Raw genomic sequence first — 18,888 nt, 5'->3', positions numbered from 1 at the left:
TCATTGCACATTCTCATTTCTTGTGCTTGTTGATAATACAGAACATGAGAATCTAAAAATGGTCATTTCTTATTCCATTTGTAACAACAATACACTATAGTATTTGAAATTTTAGGGGTATGAAAGATTCCTGTACTGGCATCATTCTTACTGGAAATGGGGTATTCTCTCCATGACAATAACAAGTTGAACTAAACGGTTGTCAGCAATGGGGTAAATATATCCTTTGAAAATAATGATGGTACACAGTGGTGGAAACATTCTGGATTAAAAAGACCTTGAATTAAACAATGAAAGAAATGGTATATTGTCTCTACAGAGCTACATGTTCGTGAATCTTTTGACTCAAAGTCAAGATGAATAGTTCAGTACGTAGGTGAATATTGAACTTTCTTTCTTTTTACAATTCTAAAAATGCTTTTAAAAGCAATACAAGTATTTGGAGAAAAAAAAGCCTCCAGGATTTTCGGAAGTTTGTCAAATGTGTTCAATGTATCTGAAACATCATTCAAGGCTCCCTAGGCTAGAGTGGAATGCGGTTGGCTAGTGCTTAGACAAGTCCAGGTCTACCTAAATGCTTGGGCTGCTAGGGATTTAATCCACAAGAACACTACCATGGCAGCACGTGGTTCATGTCTCCATTTTTGACCATAACCATTTCTGTTTCTTCATCTTTGCAAGTGCTTTAATGCAGTCTTCTGCCTGGTATTCAAGTGTTACTGCCCATTCCTTGCTGATGTTTGATACACGACTGTTTCAGCGAATGTTTCTAGTTTACTTAACCTCTCATACTAAGCAACATCCTTGCATCCAAGCCAATAGCATCATAATGATTTCAGCAAATGTCCGAACAACCAGAGTGGGCCAGTTGAATGACAGCAGCAGGGAAATGATTTTAGTTTCTAAGAGAACTTAATCCTCACACCAAGGTACAAGTCTGAGTGTGTCTCTGCTGTATAGTAAGCCAAGGTAGAGGGCAGACTCATTCCCGCTACTGTGTTTACATATGTAGCCTGTCAGCATGCCTGTCAGCACCCCTAGACAGGGCCTGTTCTAGCTGTTTATTAATCACAAAAAAATAGTATAATGCCTGTTAACGTGTCTTCACAGAAGTCTATTTGCTATTTCTATGAAACTAGGATAAATGTGTCTTTTTGCTCACATTATAGATTGACTGTGAGAGCAGAGTGTCCAATGCATTTAGAAGACTTTCCTATGGATGCACATGCTTGCCCCTTGAAATTTGGAAGCTGTAAGTTTATTTTTAAATTGAGGTTTCTCCATTTTAAGGCCACTTTACAAAAGTATTTTGCAACTGAGCAAACTTCAAGGTTTTAATTGTGTATTTTCCTATCTTCAATATGTGTCTTAAATATCCTGCAGTGTCATACTTGGACATTCACAAAGGAGAAAAATGGTAGCACTCAACTTCTGGAAAAATAGCTTAGAAAATATTAATCTTACAGTTGATTTTTTTTAAAGTCCCGAAATCAATTTTAGAGAGAAGTAATACAGACTGTGGATAACTCAATTGGTTTAGGTAAAAATAGTTTCGCTACCATAGTCTTACTATGTTTAGAACGAAATTTTGTCTTAGACTGCAATACCATTCATATTACAATCGTGACACATCTGGAAGTGGAAGATGTCACAAATCTCCTAAGAGAGTCCTACACTTGCAACATTTTTTAACCTTAGATTAGGGAACACATTGAACAAATACAATGTAATTGAAATCAGAGTAATAACTGACAACACTTACAATAAATCAAGAATTTCTCCCAAAAATTTCGATTTGAATTGTAGCCGACCTGTAACCGATACTTTGAAACTTAGCTAAACATATTATTTCCATAAATTAAATATAATCCCTGCTACAACTCTTTAAGATTAAATAAATAAATTGAAGAGTTGTTTTACTCTGGTTGATTCAACACAAACATAGAAGAAAAAATGTGTGGAAAATGTAATAGTGTACAAATTGTTTCCTCAGTGGCTATTTTTTCTAGTAGAAATGGGTCATTTCACTGATAATAGGTACTTAGTGGCTTGATACATTTTAGAAGTCAACAAACAGAACACCCAATTCATTCTTCAAGTGGTACCAGACAGGGTGATAATTTACTTTGGGCTGAATAGCTCTATGTTTACAATGAGAAAGGACTGATATTTTGTCTTTCAAGACCTACTAGCCTCCTAGATAAGATTTACAGAACAAAAAGCTCATACAAAGTTGGAGTATAACTGACAGGAACAGTTTACTATTTGAATGCTAAGTTTTCTTACAGCACGTGTCCAAAAAACCTTTCCAAATCTCCCGTGAAACAGAAGAGGGGAAAATGTTAATTAATATAGGGCAGTGGGTCCTGGACCAATAACAGCAGATCTGTGCACCTGGAATCACCCAGGATCCCAGTTACGTCAGAAGTGGTTGCAGAGCTGAATTTCTCTTGAAATGCACTTTAAGGAGTTTATGCTGACTGTATGTTGGATCTGGAAGATAGGAAGACGGGTACTTGTGCATAAAACCTGCTAACATAAAGTTAAACCATCAACAGGTTTTGTATAAATGTGAACTAGCAGACTGAATTTTACACTTCTATCTAAATTTATTCTGTAAAGTATTTTTTTTATCATTATATACATTAGTTTTCTTAAATCAAAAAAAAAAATCAGAGTTATTTCTAACTGAAATATCATTTTCTGCACCAGAGTCAGAGGTGAATACTAACATTCTAATTTCAGAATGCAGGTATGGGCCATTATATTTTACAGGCTATTTAGAGTATTTTTGTGCTTTGAACACAAATGACCTTCAAGCCAGCTGTTCTTAGCAGGACCTAACAAAACAAGTAAGTCCAAATGCTGGGAAGGGCCATGAGACAAGATCAAGGCCTTTTCAGGGAAACTCTGCTTTCTGCTATTAATTTAAAAGGAGCTTCTAATCTGGGGGAATGCCTTCTGCAACATGCTTTTACTGCAAACACTGCTTGGGGACTTCACTGTCCAAAAGAGGACCTTAGATATGGGTCTCTCCCATCCTTCCCATTACATTATATAACAGTTATCAGATTATAAAATATTTCTGTCTGAATACTTAGGTATTGATACAAATAGAACTATCTCCCACTGGACAAATGGCTAGACTCAGGCAAGTTGTGAAAATAGGTCTCACGGTTGTACATATAAAAAGAGAACAGTTGTAAAATTTAATTGCTGCTTTTTCAGTGGGAATCTCCTTTCAATACATTTGGGACATTTTTATCAAACAACTAAAGCAATTCGTAAGATTCATCTTAATGGACTGAAGAATTTACTGAAAAAGACCTTCAATTGTAATGAAAGACACTCTTTATGTACAGATTACAATACCAGACTTAGTAGCTCCCCAAGGTAGTGTTTGCCCAGCAGTGTTTGTTTTGAATTAAATTGGATAAGAGTTTTTCCATATCCTCCACTATTTCTCATCTCTTGTTGAAGCTGGACTCAGAAAAGCCTCATATTTGAAGGAGTGGCATATCTCCCAAGGACTCTGCCCATACTGTAGAGGCCAATAAATGCTTGACACAGCTCCAAGGCTAAAATGATTTGCCAAAATAGCAGTTTGAGCTAGAGGTTATTCCAATGTAAGTACAATGTGACAAATGCTAAAGAGGCTTCTGGAACAACAAAACGCCATATGTTGGCATAACAAAATCAGAAAGGCAGCTGCTGTCCTCAACTCTTCCTACAAAAATCTGATTGTCAGTTTAAAACTAAGGCCACTCTGGAAAGCAGCACTGAAAGGAGCAAAAGGGTATGTTGAACTTACGCAACATGTCAACCGGATGCTGTGGGTAGGAGGGAGAACAGACCATCCGTGATGGAAATGGAGAAGTGAACCTGGTGGGGTGAGCTCATTTCCAGCGCTGATGAGCATGCTGCCTTCCCTCTGACTCCTAATCCACTGTTGCCCAGCAGCTCAGGAAATCAGTTCCTTCTCTTCCAAACTACTCATGTGATCCAGAACAAGTAAAATGCTTTAAAGTTAGTATCTTTTTTTTTTCCCCTTTTTTATTTTATTTAGCTAGATTAGCAGGCCAGTTCTTGTACTTACTGTGGCCATTATTTTTAAGGCCAAAATTATGAAGAAGTAGATTTGCATTTACCACTGCTTCCAAAAGAGCTAACTATGTGTTATAGTGCTTAGGGAATAAGAAGTCTGAGGGCAAAAGTAACCTTCCACTTCAATAATGCGGGATCAAATGCCATGCAATTAATTTACCAGTACACTCCACTCCATTCAAAACCACCTCTTTAATCATTGTTATCTCTTACACTGATACGATAAAATTATTAACTCACAAATGAGGTCAAGGGAATCAGATTGTTCCTTTCCCTTTCCTGCTTGCCTGTTCTGAAAACGCACAGAGAAAATCTCATCCTGCAGGTAGGAGTCAGTTAGTCACCTATACACACATTTATAGTACCATTTTAGGTGTCCTAAGATGTCCCATCTGGTTTCCAGCTGCCTCTGGTGGGTGCAAGTTTTATGTAGGTTCTAATCACACATTCAGTCCCATACATGTCTTGGATACTCCTAGGTGCCAAGAATGACACTCAATGCCTGTATGTAGACAACTTACTCCCACTCTGAATGCTCAAAGCAAGAGCTGTCAGACTGCAGACTACACAAAATGGCAGAAGAATATTACAGTACTACGATAAAAAATGTTATGTATAGTTTAATTCATGAAATAACAGAAATAACACACTAATAACAGCACAAAACACCTGGATGATATATGTAGGATACTACTGAATTATCTATATAACATGCTAGACTAATTGGGTCTGGAAAATACAGTGTTTTTCTTTTGCTCTTTTTAGGACTTTGATAAATGTGAACTTGAATAAGTGTGAGCATTCCCCAGAAATAACCAAAGAGGAAAATAGATTCACTGTGATTTAAACTCATGTGAGCCTAGGCAGCCTCAGAACTATCTGCTATACTTGTTATACAGCAAAGGCACCATGAGAGGGTGATGACAAAATGGAGAGCTCTAGCCAGGCTGAAGGAGAGGTCACTGGAGCTACTCTGAAAAGGACTTATTTTCTGACAGTGGCCCAGACACCACCAAACCACCACAAATTAAAAATACTGGGGCTCGTCTTTCTTTATAGTAGTTAAAGATTAGAATAAGAGCTGGAGTCCTTGCATGCCCATGAAATTCCATGTCTAACTCTCCCTTCCGGTTATTCAGATTTTATATAGGTGGGAATGATGTAAGGGAGAGAAAGACTTTCAATGCCATTGAGGGCAAACCTTAATCCAGCCCTACAGCAGCTATTTAGCTGATCATAATACAGATAGACCTATAAAATCACTTATATTCCCCATAATCAGAAAGTTCCAGTATGCTGATTGTGGGTTTTCTACAAGTGATTACAGAGTATTAAGTATTCAAAGTACTGCTCAAAACCTTGTTCTGTTAAAGACATATGGCAGTAGATGGACAAAAGCTGAAATGCAATCTATTTGTTTTAAATTAGATGCTTATACCAGAGCAGAGGTTGTGTATGAATGGACACGGGAACCAGCAAGATCAGTGGTTGTGGCTGAAGATGGCTCTCGACTGAACCAGTATGATCTGCTTGGACAAACTGTGGACTCTGGAATTGTTCAGTCCAGTACAGGTTTGTGAAAAAGGTTTACCAGTTTATAGCAAAATGAGACCTCAAAGATCATATTCTTGGAGGCAGTGAAATAAGATGCTGAAAAAAAGCATATAGTCTCTTAAGGAGGTATTTAGAAAGTGAAAAAAATGTCACCAAATTAAAAAAAAAACAAAACATTTGGAACATCCAAACATAGTATTTAGGTACCTTAATGCTGCCACCAGCTTTTACTCCAAGACTGTTAAAAGTGAGATACACAAATATAGCCATATAGCCCTTGTTTTCAGTATTAGTTAAATGTAATGTTGAAGCTGGCTAAAAAATTTTGCACCTCGCATTTTCTGTTTCAAGATTTAACCTTTGGGTGTGTTTTGTTGTTGTTTTGTTTGCTCGTTTGTTTTTTATTACTTTGGAAAGGCACAAAAATCTGAATACAGTAATAAACTGAACTTTGAGCATGAACAAGATCTTAAAGTGTTGACTGGAATTAATGTTCTATGAATCAGAGGGAAGCACTCCTTCAGACGTAGCTGTATTGCTCTGAATGCCCCTGCAGCTGTAATGGAACTAAAGAAGTACACTTGTACCTGCCTATACCAAACTTTCTAGTCTGTCATTCATTAAATGAACAAATATTTAAAGCAAAGTGAGTCATTTTAAGGTGAACCCTAACTTGTGTCTAATTTTTTTATTTAGCCTCTCAGTGTATGTTCATGTGGCCTATTAAGCTAACAAATTTTCTCATAGACTAAAATTTCCAGTGGACCACTATTCAGGTTACTGCTTGGAAGCTTCTGTTGATGTAATCATAAAAGTAAGTGGGATGGCAGAAATAAGGACTTCGCATAAGAAATATCAACACAACTGCTTCCACAGATTCACTACATTCATTATTGAGCACTGAGGTCTGCATTGGTCAAAGAGAAAGAAAAGCAGAGAGAACTTTTGGCCTGGCCACAGACAGAAATATTCCTGTTGATTTCTTTGGAGCCAGTAATTCACCTCACCTGCCCTTTCCTGGCAAGTCAGTGTGATTTGTGAGGGACTGCAAGGATCCTGAGCTCTGTGCTCTTTCTCTTCGGAGGCTGTTCACTCAGAGAGACCGCAGCAACCTGCATGGCTGCCCTTTTGCGCTCATTGCCAATTCCCTGCTTACTCGATGCATTTTAAGGGCAGCAGGACAGTCAGAAAAGACTCATAAACTTGGGAACATATTTAAACTGAACAGATAATAGCAGATATAATTCAGGGTAGTTAGATGGTATTGTGAGAAGCACCCTTTAAATTCTTAAGACAGTCAGATAATAGATGTTTAAATAGAATTAAGGCAAACCTAAGAAGTGTAAAAATTCTTTATATATTTCCATGAAGTAACTAAATTACATTTCCTTTGCTCGTGATATTTCATAGGTTTGAATTTTGCCTCCTTTTTTCTGCCTGAAATTTTTACCATGCTAATCCATAAAGTTAATGAAGTGTTATTAATATTTACTAAAACAAATATGCTATTGTTTAGATGCAGAAAAACATTCCAAAAAATTAAATACAATGATTATCAAAACTAAATCCGAGCCTGTTAAATAATCTTTTAGTACCAAACTTGCAACTCTCTTAAATTAATACCTGATAAGAATATACAGTTGTAGAAACATTGATTGTTTTCAAATTCAACATCTCAAGGAAAAGTGCTTCTTGACATTTGCCTTCACCAAAATAACGGTGGGGTCAGAAGTGGGTAATGGCCACCTTTCTCCCCATTCAGATAGCTGGGCCGCTATCTCAACACAATCCTCCGGCACACCTTTATCCTCTGATCATCTCTGTTTTAAGACATGACATACGTAATTAAAACTGTGAAACCCCTCCCTGTTTTTAGAGGGGTGGAGATTGACTCATCTGACAAAAAGACAAAAGGATCTTTTTTCTTGTTCGGGGTCTAGAACAAGATAAATACAAATTCTGATTTTTTTCAGGAAAAGAGATCTGCAATTGTCGTTGTCTTCAAGATAGTCTTTCAAAGACTAAAATGCTTTTACAATCTAGTTATTCAGTCATCATAGAATGCCTTGGGTTAGAAGGGACCTTAAAGATCATCTAGCTCCAACCCCCCTCAGGTTGCCCAAGGCTCCCATCCAGCCTAGCCTTGAACACCTCCAGGGACAGGGCATCCACAACTTCTCTGGGCAACCTGTTCCCATGCCTCATCGCTTCTACAGTGAAAAATTTCTTCCTAATGTCTAATCTAAGTCTATCCTCTTTTAGTTTAAGACCATTCCCCCTTGTCCTCTCATTATCTACCTGAGTAAAGAGTCCTTCTCCATCCTTTTTATAAGCCCCCTTTCAAGTATTAAAAGGCTTCAATGAGGTCTCCCCAGAGGCTTCTCTTCTCCAGGCTGAGCACCCCCATCTCTCTGAGTGGAAGAGGAACTGGTTGGAAATTGGACAGTGGTCAGCAGCTGTCATGTCGCCATGCATTTTAATTAAAGACAAAATATGAGAAACTGAAGATTCAGTAAATAACTGGAGTGTTTTAATCTCTTATAGTTATTTAAGTAAAATCCATTAAAGATCTATTGTATTCTAATAAATGACTCCAGTCCATTGGTATTTTGGAGACCTACAAAAATGTTTTTGATTTATAACTGAACTGTAAGCATTATTCTAGGCCTATGTTTTGCCTGAGATGCTCATGGCATTACCTTTAACTGACTTCTAGCTCAGAACTATTGTCTTAACAGATGAGAGTAATCCCTGTCTTTTAAATTGCCTTCATGCTTCGAATCTCATTCTCATTTTCCAGAGGTTAAAAATACTTTCATAATTTAAGCAGCTAAGTAAAGCTTCAGAGCAGAGTGGTGTGTTCACTCTATATTCTTAGCTTGCCAGCTACAATCACTGAATTAATTCTGACACATCATTGTGAACATTTTATATCTGATTGCATTAAAATAGTTTCCTATGACATATTGTAGTAGATGAAATTTAATTATTGGTTTTTCTAGCTAAGACTGGCACCCTTCAGAAAATTATAATCTCTGTTGTAGGTTGTTCTGGTGAAAGTTACAGAACAACAGGTAAAAATTAAGTCAAGGCCCCCCCTTACTGTTCCTGAAGTCCTATTTTCTGAAAGAATATTTTCCTTGTATATCCTTTGCTCTAGCTCTCAATTTTTAATTGGTTCTCTTTTCTGTCCTTTGCTACTGACTTCTATTTTATATTGAAACATACAGTGAGTATTGTCACATCTTATTTATAAGATTTCCTCAGGGTTATATATTGAGAAAGATTGTTCAACTGAATGTTCTTTTACACTCTGAATTAAAGAAAAGGGCATTTGACATGCTCAGTGCATAAGCAGTCAACGTCTAGACATAGTTTTTCGATCCAATTTAAGCTTTTCCTGTACAAGTGCAACAGTCTCTTTCCAGTTGCCTACGTTTTAAAAGAGAATAATGGTAATTTCACATCATCTCTAATCTAGACAGAGGTTTTCATCCAGTCACATTTCCACCTGTTTCTTTCCTAAGCTAATGTCTATTGAATAAAGAATCAATCTACAGTGAACAATATGTCACAAGTATAGGTTTTCCCGTCTATATACTGTTTTTCAAAATCTGTTTTCAATGATGTTGTCAATAATGTCTGTAAATATTTGCTGTCCTCTGGAAGAAATGGTTTATGGAGTTATATAAATACTTAAGATGCCTTTTGTATGTAATTGGAATACCCAGATCATATATTCTTGTAGCACCTTAAAAGTTACTGGTAATGAAAATATTATACATTATTCTTGCTTTGGCTATTTACTATGGGAGAGAATATTAATTTAGTAAGGAACTGAATTAGTGGTATAGGGATGCTTAGTCTTCAGAGCAGATAAAGCACAAATAGTGATAATACAAACATAATCACATCAACAATTACAACTACAGCTTGGCCCTACTGAAACATTTCTGACTTCCTGTCTCCATTCAGTCATTGTTTGATGTTTACATGTGTATATTACAGTGTGTTTCTTTCCATCTTCTGATAGAATTAAACCTTTCACAAGAGGCCTAAACAGCCACCAGTTAATGCAGACTTTTATTCACTACTCAGTGAAGAAGATGAAAAAGATGCAAATTTAATTAGCATTTCCCAGAACTGTCTAGTTTTGTGTTATTAGTGGAACTTGATTATTAAATGGTGGAACCTTTATTATTAAATATTTTCTTCAGAGCTGACCCAATTTGATGTGAGGACTTCTTATTTTTATAATAGTAGTGATTATAATGAAAAGTGAGTTCCTGTAAGGTCTTTTAATTTGTTTATTTATAAAAGCTTTAATGTTTTTTGTTGTTGTTTGTTTTGTTTTTTAGGAGAATATGTTGTTATGACTACACATTTTCATTTGAAAAGAAAGATTGGTTACTTTGTCATTCAGACTTACCTACCATGCATCATGACAGTGATACTGTCACAGGTGTCCTTCTGGCTTAACAGAGAATCTGTTCCAGCAAGAACTGTATTTGGTAAGAAAGACCTATAAACTCCTTGGCAATCACATGCCAGATAATTTTAAGAAATTTTGTGATAAAAGTGGTTATGTGTAATGTGATATTGGAGAACAGCAGGAGCCTGTACATAGTGCAGTACACAACAGTTAATGTGTTTCATTGTGAAGATGCATCAGAAGCTGATACAAGTTCAAAAGCTTTTAAACTGACTGTAAAAAGAGACCTGAAAATATCTCAATCAATCTATTCCAGTTCTACTTTTCCAAAACAATAAATATATGAATAAAACATTGCCAATAAATGGCAATGGCTTCCATAGTGGGGATTGTCAAAAAGTATTAATCAATGGGTGTTGGTCCTTTGACATCCTTAGGCCCTTTGAAAATTCTTATCCTGAAAATCCCTTTTGTAGGCTGCTGTCTCCTGTTGAAATCAGAGATCATCTATTGTGCTTATAGCAGTGAAAAGATGCACTTAATGAATGCAGTAAGGAGGGAGTCTGTGGGATTCTAAGTTTATACAGTTGGTCCCTGGTGTTTTAACTGCTGCCTGCAAACACTTATTTTAAAATTAGAAAAAAACAACTAGCATGTTTTTTGAAGCTATTAATCCAAGTCAAGCACATGGTTAAAAAAAATATATATAACAAATCTGGTTAGGGAAAATAGAACCTAAGATTTTTGGAATGTTACCTAGCCTTTTTGTGGGACATCTGAACATCTTTGGCAGGAGGAGGTGGAAAAACACACAGCCAAGTTGGCCTTTAGACCCATTTCCCTGCCTTGGGGCAGTGCTGGGGCAAGATGCCACGGGCCCTCCTGCTTTGCTGAAAAGAGTTTATGCATTTACACTGTACACAGCAAAACTGGAGAGAATAACAAGGCCTGATGTTGAGAAACATGCAGACACTGTTCAACTCTTGTTGAACAAGAGCTGCTTTTATTGACCTTTTTCTTGCTCTCTTCATAGTTTTGCTTTAGTTTCCCAAAACCTCTGGAAATAATTTATAACATGCATAACCTTAGACCTCATGAACCAAGTAAAGACTTCCTGTAGATGTATGGATTTGCATTTACAAAAGAACGGTTTAAAGCACAAGATAATTAAATTTGATTTACATAATATGATTAATGTCTAAAATTAGTTCAGGAGTTTTATTACTGAGAACTGATCTGGGACTTATATGAGCTTCTGTACTCAAAGCTACTGAAATTGTAGCTATTTTATCTCGCTTTGCACATGCCATTTAAAAAGAAATGTCAGATCAGCATTTTGCAATGCCGTACTTCATTGTCCCTAGATGGAGAACAAAATTTACTAGTCTCATAATGAATAAAAAATAATACTGTATGATGTTGCAGCTGTTATCTTGAGATATCTCAAAATTTTCCTCTTAGAAGGCACTATTTAGTAAATAGTGTTTTGTTTGCTTTTTCGTAACATAACAGGAAAGTTTTTTCATTTCCTAATGGCAGTGAAAAAATGTCACAGAATATTTTGCATGCATGTATGTATACAGAAGCACAGCTTAGATATTTTAGCCCACTTACTAACGCAGACCATATACATTATAAAACCTGCTTGGCTACTACATAAGAGAAATATAAGCTCACTAATAATGAGTCAAAGATGAGATTAGGTTGTCTCTCGGGGAAGGAAATTGCTTCCTCACTAGGCACTAAAAATTCAAGTTCTTTACACCAGTGCATAAATACATTGTTCATTATTTGCCCTATTTTAGACCGCTGCACATTTTCAATAACACTTAGTGCAGTGAAGATGAACTAGCAAAACACATTCAATACGTGACACTAGAGTTGTCAAGGTAACTTGTGGAAATACAGTTTGATGTATATGTCTAGCTTACGCTTGTAGATTTTTTTTCAAGCTGCTATAGGCAGAATGAGTTCAATACAGCCCTGCGACTCAGTGAAAGCTCCATGGCCAGCTAAGGAAAAAAGCATCATTGGCAATGGGACAAGCGGATATCAGAAATACAAATGCATTCTTACATAAGGTCTTTGCTATTTTGAGTGCATCAGTAAATAAAAGGACAGAGATCTCTAAAACCATCAACTTAAATATATGGAATATATCATGTAAAGCTTAGTATGTTTGAGTATAGGTTTGAAGGAACATATATAAACTACTTTACCATTAATCAGGCTGAGTAACATGAAAACAATGTTTTTAAGTTTTATATCTTATTATCTTAGAACTGTTGCAACAATGAACTAAAAATATGAAATTTTCACATCTGCAGTGCAATTCACAGGGCTTGGATAAGGAACAGGAACAATAATTCCTCAAATTCCATGAAGCATAAAGTAGCATCCAGTCCAAAACTCAACATATTATTTCCATCCCCATTTTAAAAAAAATACCATTGTACTAAAACAATGTCAGAGAACAAAGGTATAAAAGAGATGTTACAAAGAACCTGCAACTTCCACAGGAATTGAAATTTGATTTTAAGTGAATTTAAGTTGAGAGGTCTATAAAAATTAGGGGTAGAAATAAGGGTTTCACTTCTATTGTAATAGTTGAGAATTGAAACACAAAATATAGCCACTGATATAAAGACCTAAAAACTTTGTTTTTCAGGAGTAACAACTGTCCTAACAATGACTACGTTGAGCATTAGCGCAAGGAATTCACTACCCAAGGTGGCCTATGCCACTGCTATGGATTGGTTTATAGCGGTTTGTTACGCCTTCGTGTTTTCTGCACTCATCGAATTTGCAACAGTGAATTACTTCACAAAGAGAGGTTATGCATGGGATGGCAAAAGTGTCGTTCCTGAAAAGGTAACACCACTTAATATTTATTGCAACAGGTCATATTATGTCATGCATGATCTCTGTATATTTTAGCCTATTAGAGCTCCTGTGCAATTTAAATAATTATTCTAAAAGTTTCCTCATGCTCACCCACACAGCATTTCTACACACACACACACACACACACACACACACACAGAATAATTGCTTAGACACTGAGTACCTCAATATGTTGTCTTCTTCTCTGGATGATATTTAATGCTATTAATAACATAAAAAATATGCATAGTCTCTGATTTTTCATAGAGGAAAAAAACATTTTTGCAAACAGGCTCTGGGATTTTGACTTGTGCAGGTAAGCAGGAAGGAGACACTTTTTTTTTTTTTAAAGGGAAGGCAATTCATTCTCTAATATTTTAGCAAGAGAAAGTGTACGTCTCAATATATATGTAGAAGAAAATCTTGTGACTGCAGTACTTGAGAGTTTTCAAATTATATTGCTCCCCAACTTAAACTTCAAGAGAGTTGCCATGTAGCCATGATCACATAAATCACTACAGAGCCTTTTCTTTCTTTTGCCTCCTGTTTTTCCCCTATTAACAAAAAAAACATGTTATTCCTAATTCTTAGCATATAGGAGAAATTGAATTGTTTTGGGGGAAGCATTGACAGTCATTTTGGGAGTCTGTAATCCTGTTCCACACATCCCTAAAGGAAATGAAGGGCATCACATTGACTCCTTTGGTATGGGATTAGACTGTCTGTAAATCACATATGCATCAATAAACTGTTGAGGGTGCATACGAGATGAAAGAAGAAGTTTCTGATTTCCTATGAAATATCATGTGAGCTCCTTCTGTGAGGAAGCTAATTTTGGTTATTTTTTTAAGAGATCTTGAAAGAGACTTTTAACTTGCCTAATTACTTATTACGAACATTCACAGATTAGAGATTCAGCAGAATAAATATTTGGAGGAGCAGATGTTACTCATTGGTATGCGAATATATGTGTTTAATTCAGGAATGTATGCCTATATATAAATATTCTTTATCTTTTTTTTTTTTCTATTTTAGTTGCATAAGACTCTCAATGAGAAAATAGAAATAAAATTAAGACATTTACAAGATGAGAACAAACATAAAAGTATTGCGGAACAAAGTGAAATAACTTAAAAGTACGGTATTGAGCTTCACGACAGTTTGTCAATATTGAGTTTTCAGTTACTGATGATACTTTCGTTGAAAGTCATTTATTTGCTTCTTTGTTTTGCCCCTTTCTTCATGATATCTATTTTTAATAAAATTGGTGGTATTAATAAAACATAATAATTGAATATTAAATATTGCCTTTTGAACATAGCCTACCTGGTAGCATAAGTTACTATAACCAGCTACTTAATTTGTTTCAAATAAAACTATTACTTTCAGAAACAAAAACAAAAAAACACAACAGTAAATACGCAATATTCAGCCTACGTTTCCTTCCTGCGTAGGACTCTATATCATGCTTCTACAAGCCTCTATCCACTTGTCCAGATGCTTTTGCAGCTTTTCTGCACGCTCTCAGGTGTCCTGCAGGAACCCTTCTGCTTCCTTAAACGTTCATCACTTGAACAAGATTTTTTTTTCTTTTTATACTAAAGCCAACCTACTGGCTTGTTTATACAGCTATAAATCTATAGTTGATCTGTTATAAATAGTAAAACAAAAAACAAAAACCACTCCCTCCCTGGGATAGCTGCAGCTTGAAAACAGAATTATGCTTGCTGTTTAGTGAAATAATGTAATAAAAAATCATACCTGGCATTATTATTTGCCTTCTAGAGGACTAAACGATCAACATTTGCTTTAGCTTTTTGGGGCAATCACTGCCTAATGATTTTCTAAGCTCCCTCTGTTTTTTTTTTTAATCTGTTTTCTCATAAATGGTGCTTTTCTTTACACCTCCTTATCAATCTAGTATATCTCTTCTCTATATTTATCCTTGTGCAGTGCCGGAAGAAGGGTTCAGACTGTCTGCAGACTGGACAGTTGAATTCCAGCTGACATCCCCACACAAAACTTTTTTTTTCTCTCACAAGTAAAATACTAGAAAACACAAGGACCCATTTGAAAATCTAGATACTCTTTCCAATAAGTTCTCCACTGAAAGCTTTTCAATATGTTCTTGCTTTAGCAATACAGGTAGGTGTACTGGGTCTATACCACACTAGGTAGCTAAAAAATTGAACAGCTATTTAGGGCCCTATATTCAGAATGACATTTCATCCATTATGAACCAGTGGTAACACTCAAACATGAACTTCAATTTTGTTTTCCTTAATTCATATGCTTCTGGCATGTATCCTTAATGTAAAAAGACTAGTAGATTTGCCTATTCCTAAATAATTCACTTTTTTAGTGGATGATCACATTATATATTTATTGCATATTTTTATGTATGAACTGTGTTAGAATGCGTTATAAAAAACATTATTTGTCTAAACAATGGAAAGCTACATTTAAAAACTAAGTGTCTTTTAAAGCTTTTGGCCTGGTCAGGTAGCACAGTTGATTAAGGCAATGTTGAATTCTGAGTTGATCATCACTGCTAATTACCATTAAAGGTAATTTTGTGTATCAGTAAGCCTAGCTACCAGTACAAGTCCTCATTATAGTTTACCAATCACATACGTCGGTTTAACTAATACAAGTAATCCAGAGTGATGATTCTGTCCATGTCTTCATCTAAATATTTTGCATGAGTTATGTGCCCAAATATTAGCTTCTTACTTAGAGCCTATCACAATTTGTGGTATAAACTTCTTTTGTTGCAAAAGTTCATGGTGCTTTTTCAGTTTGTTATCTATCAAGAAAGTAAGAATAAAATATTTTCTTCTTTTTTCAGCCAAAGAAAGTGAAGGATCCTCTCATTAAGAAAAATAACACATACACAGCTGCAGCTACAAGCTACACCCCTAATATTGCAAGGGACCCTGGGCTGGCAACCATTGCTAAAAGTGCAACGATAGAGCCCAAAGAAGTTAAGCCAGAAACAAAACCTGCAGAACCCAAGAAAACTTTCAACAGCGTCAGCAAAATTGATCGACTATCAAGAATAGCCTTCCCATTGCTTTTTGGAATCTTTAATTTAGTCTATTGGGCTACCTATTTAAACCGGGAGCCCCAGTTAAAAGCCCCAACTCCCCACCAATAACCTCATTTATTCATCTAGCTCTGTTTTGTCTTTTGCTCTGGGAATTGCTTCCCATTTTCACACACAGTAATTCCCATTTGCTTCATTGCCTCTGTCTTAAAGAAAATAAAGGTTTCTTCATTTAACCAGAAGTAAAATATATCCGTATATGTAAAAACCCAGTGTCCAAGGGAGAGAAGGATATATGCTATATAATTTAACAAACTGATTCTTAAAAAGGGAAAGATCTAATAATGAAAAAGGAAAGCATTTTAGATACCTTAAGTACTGACTGTCCCCAATAGATATTGTATATGGACATGAAAAAGATATTTTTATTCAATGGATTGTGAGGAGCAGGATAATATTCTTTACAAAGTCCATGTTGCATATACTATGCTGTACCATTCAACCACTGTTTATAATCTTTTCAAGGATGTAAAGCTTCCCATTTGCCGAATCCTTGCCAAAATAACATAAAATGTTATTTTCCTAATCCTTTGTCCCTTCTATACTCCAAACCACCTGATTTATAATATTAAATGGTCTTTAAAGAAAAAGGGAAATTATTCACTGTAGGTACAGTTTATCACTGTATAGCACATAAGATCTAATGGTAACAAATGCTTTAATCTGCTGTCTTACTGCAGTCTTGTTCTAAGCATTAAGTTGTCACTAGACTAGATTTAAAATGAGTTGCACAATCAAGTGCATATCCCAAGTCCCCTCTATCTCCTGTGTAATCCAAACAAATCCTGGATGCTTTTACAGATAGGTTTTATTCATCACTATGTTTTAGAGAGTTAAAAAAATCGCAAGCTCTAGATATGTTGAATGTATTCTTTTATAAAATGATACATTAAAAAAAGCTTTAGATTGAAATTTATGGATAGCAGAAAGACAAAATATAGTATTTAAATAATATATGTAAATACTCAGCATGAGATTGTACTTTTTTTTTTTTTTTTTTTTTTACTTTTTTTAAAGTTTTGATCTTAAAACATTGTTTAGGATTCACCTCTTAGCTCTTAATATGTTACTTAATGCTCAATAAAACATATTTAGAGCCTAGATGAAAAAAAAAGTATTGGTACTGGAAAGCCTAAAAAATACATAGAAAGTGCTTGGAATTATTTCCATTTGTAAAGTGGTTAAGTGTACAGTAGCTTGCAATTTGACAATGCCATCTGATGTTTACTATTAGATTAACGACTGGTCTGCTCAGGTCATGCATAAATAATAAAGAATGGGATTATATTTGGTAGGTAAAAATGATGAAATATTAAGACAGAAGTTCATCTGTATATTACTGCTATATTTGCTGATACATAACTGTTACAATAAGTGATGTAATATATGTAGCATTAAATACAAAAAAAGTCATACAGAAAAGAATGTACAGGAAAATAGATTTTATTGAGTAAACTTATTTCATTTTTACTGTAGCAATATATTTGTAGGAACAATATGTAAGGGCTTTAAATACAAGATGTCCATTTTGCAGGTACTGTGCTCCCTTAAAAAAATCTAGACAGTATTCCTATTGCTGATTCTTAGAAATAAAACTTCAGATAAAGATTTTTCAAAGAGATGGGAAGAATGGTGGTGCAAGCATCAATTCAAAAACCATAATACATGGTACAGAATGAATTTTAAAACAATACTACATGGACCTCCAGAGAAACTGCGAATGAGAATCAAATTTCATAGTCATGTTTCAGGCAATGTTTTATAAACTTTCTCAATAAATCAGAAAGTTGACATTCTCTACGTTAAAAAAAATGGAAATAGTTAATGTTTTATTTAGTGTTTTTTTGTTGTTTTTTGTTTGTTTGGTTGGTTCTTTTTAATGCTTCACTGTCTAACATCTAGTCCTGTCTAAACTTGATAAGTTATCTGATTGGATCTTATTAAAAGGGGATGTTTTCATCTTCTGGTATCATGTGTAGATAAATGTATAGAAAAAAATAAACTATGGCTCTTTAACTTCAGTGTACTTGTTTATCTTGTTATTTTTGGCGTTAAACTAGTGTGTTCATTTAGGGCATTTTATCCTCCTAGTAATTCATAGCTACCTTTTGGTCTGCATTTTGCACATTAGATGTGAATATTACTTAATTAGTCTGCTTTTTGCTATGCAATGACTGCATAATATCACCTCTTAGTTTGTTAGTCTATGCCAATAGTATTATACTGTACAAACTTGATTGCAGAGTTTATCAAAGACAAGGTATTCTATGTAGCTTTTTTACAGTGCTTTGCTAAACCATGTAATAATAGTAAGTCTTCCTTGAAAATAATGATACACTCTTATAGAGGACAGTTTCTGTTTACTCCTGAGATAATTTTAAAAAGATGACATTGAATGTTTATTGCACCTCAGTGCAGTGATGTGGCAATAAAACCTAAATCTAATAGAGGTTGTTTATGGCAGAAGCATGTATTGCTTTACAGAGTTTAGCAAAAGCTCTTTATTTTATGTCAGACTGTAATTCTATTATAATAATAAAGCTAAAAATGTTCAATAATGAAAGTGAATGTTTTACTTTGGTTTTCTTTAGTTACTGCTTTTTACAACGCATTGCTTTATAAACTGCTATTCATTCAAAAACTTTTTGTAGATTTGGTAATGAATGCAGTTTAATGGATGTAATTTTCTGTTCAGTGTTTTCAACAGGAATATTTCCAAAATCTGATTTGACTTTCAAAAAATATCATTCAGTCTACATAACGTATTTCCAGTAAAGCAATAAATTGAATCTGATGAACAATTGGTGAG

The 18,888-nt window shown here is 35.0% G+C and overlaps 1 protein-coding gene across 4 annotated transcripts in view; it reads left to right on the top strand.

The window, feature by feature from the left end:
• GABRA1 (gamma-aminobutyric acid type A receptor subunit alpha1) overlaps positions 1 to 18,642 on the top strand; it is a 41,943-nt gene extending 23,301 nt beyond the window's left edge. For all 4 annotated transcript variants that reach the window (XM_083799092.1, XM_083799091.1, XM_083799093.1 and 1 more), the window contains 5 exons: positions 1,170 to 1,252; positions 5,533 to 5,676; positions 10,017 to 10,169; positions 12,759 to 12,961; positions 15,822 to 18,642. In XM_083799092.1, coding sequence (XP_083655218.1) covers positions 1,170 to 1,252; positions 5,533 to 5,676; positions 10,017 to 10,169; positions 12,759 to 12,961; positions 15,822 to 16,130 — 892 coding nt within the window. In that variant the 3' untranslated portion in view covers positions 16,131 to 18,642. The remainder of the gene's footprint in view (positions 1 to 1,169; positions 1,253 to 5,532; positions 5,677 to 10,016; positions 10,170 to 12,758; positions 12,962 to 15,821) is intronic.
• The last annotated feature ends 246 nt before the right edge of the window (positions 18,643 to 18,888 follow it).

This window comes from Anser anser (genome assembly GCF_964211835.1).
Source record: "Anser anser genome assembly, chromosome: 14".
Taxonomy (NCBI): Eukaryota; Metazoa; Chordata; class Aves; order Anseriformes; family Anatidae; genus Anser; species Anser anser.
The sequence above is the reverse complement of the archived record's forward strand: the minus strand, read 5'-3'. Positions and strand labels throughout refer to the sequence as shown.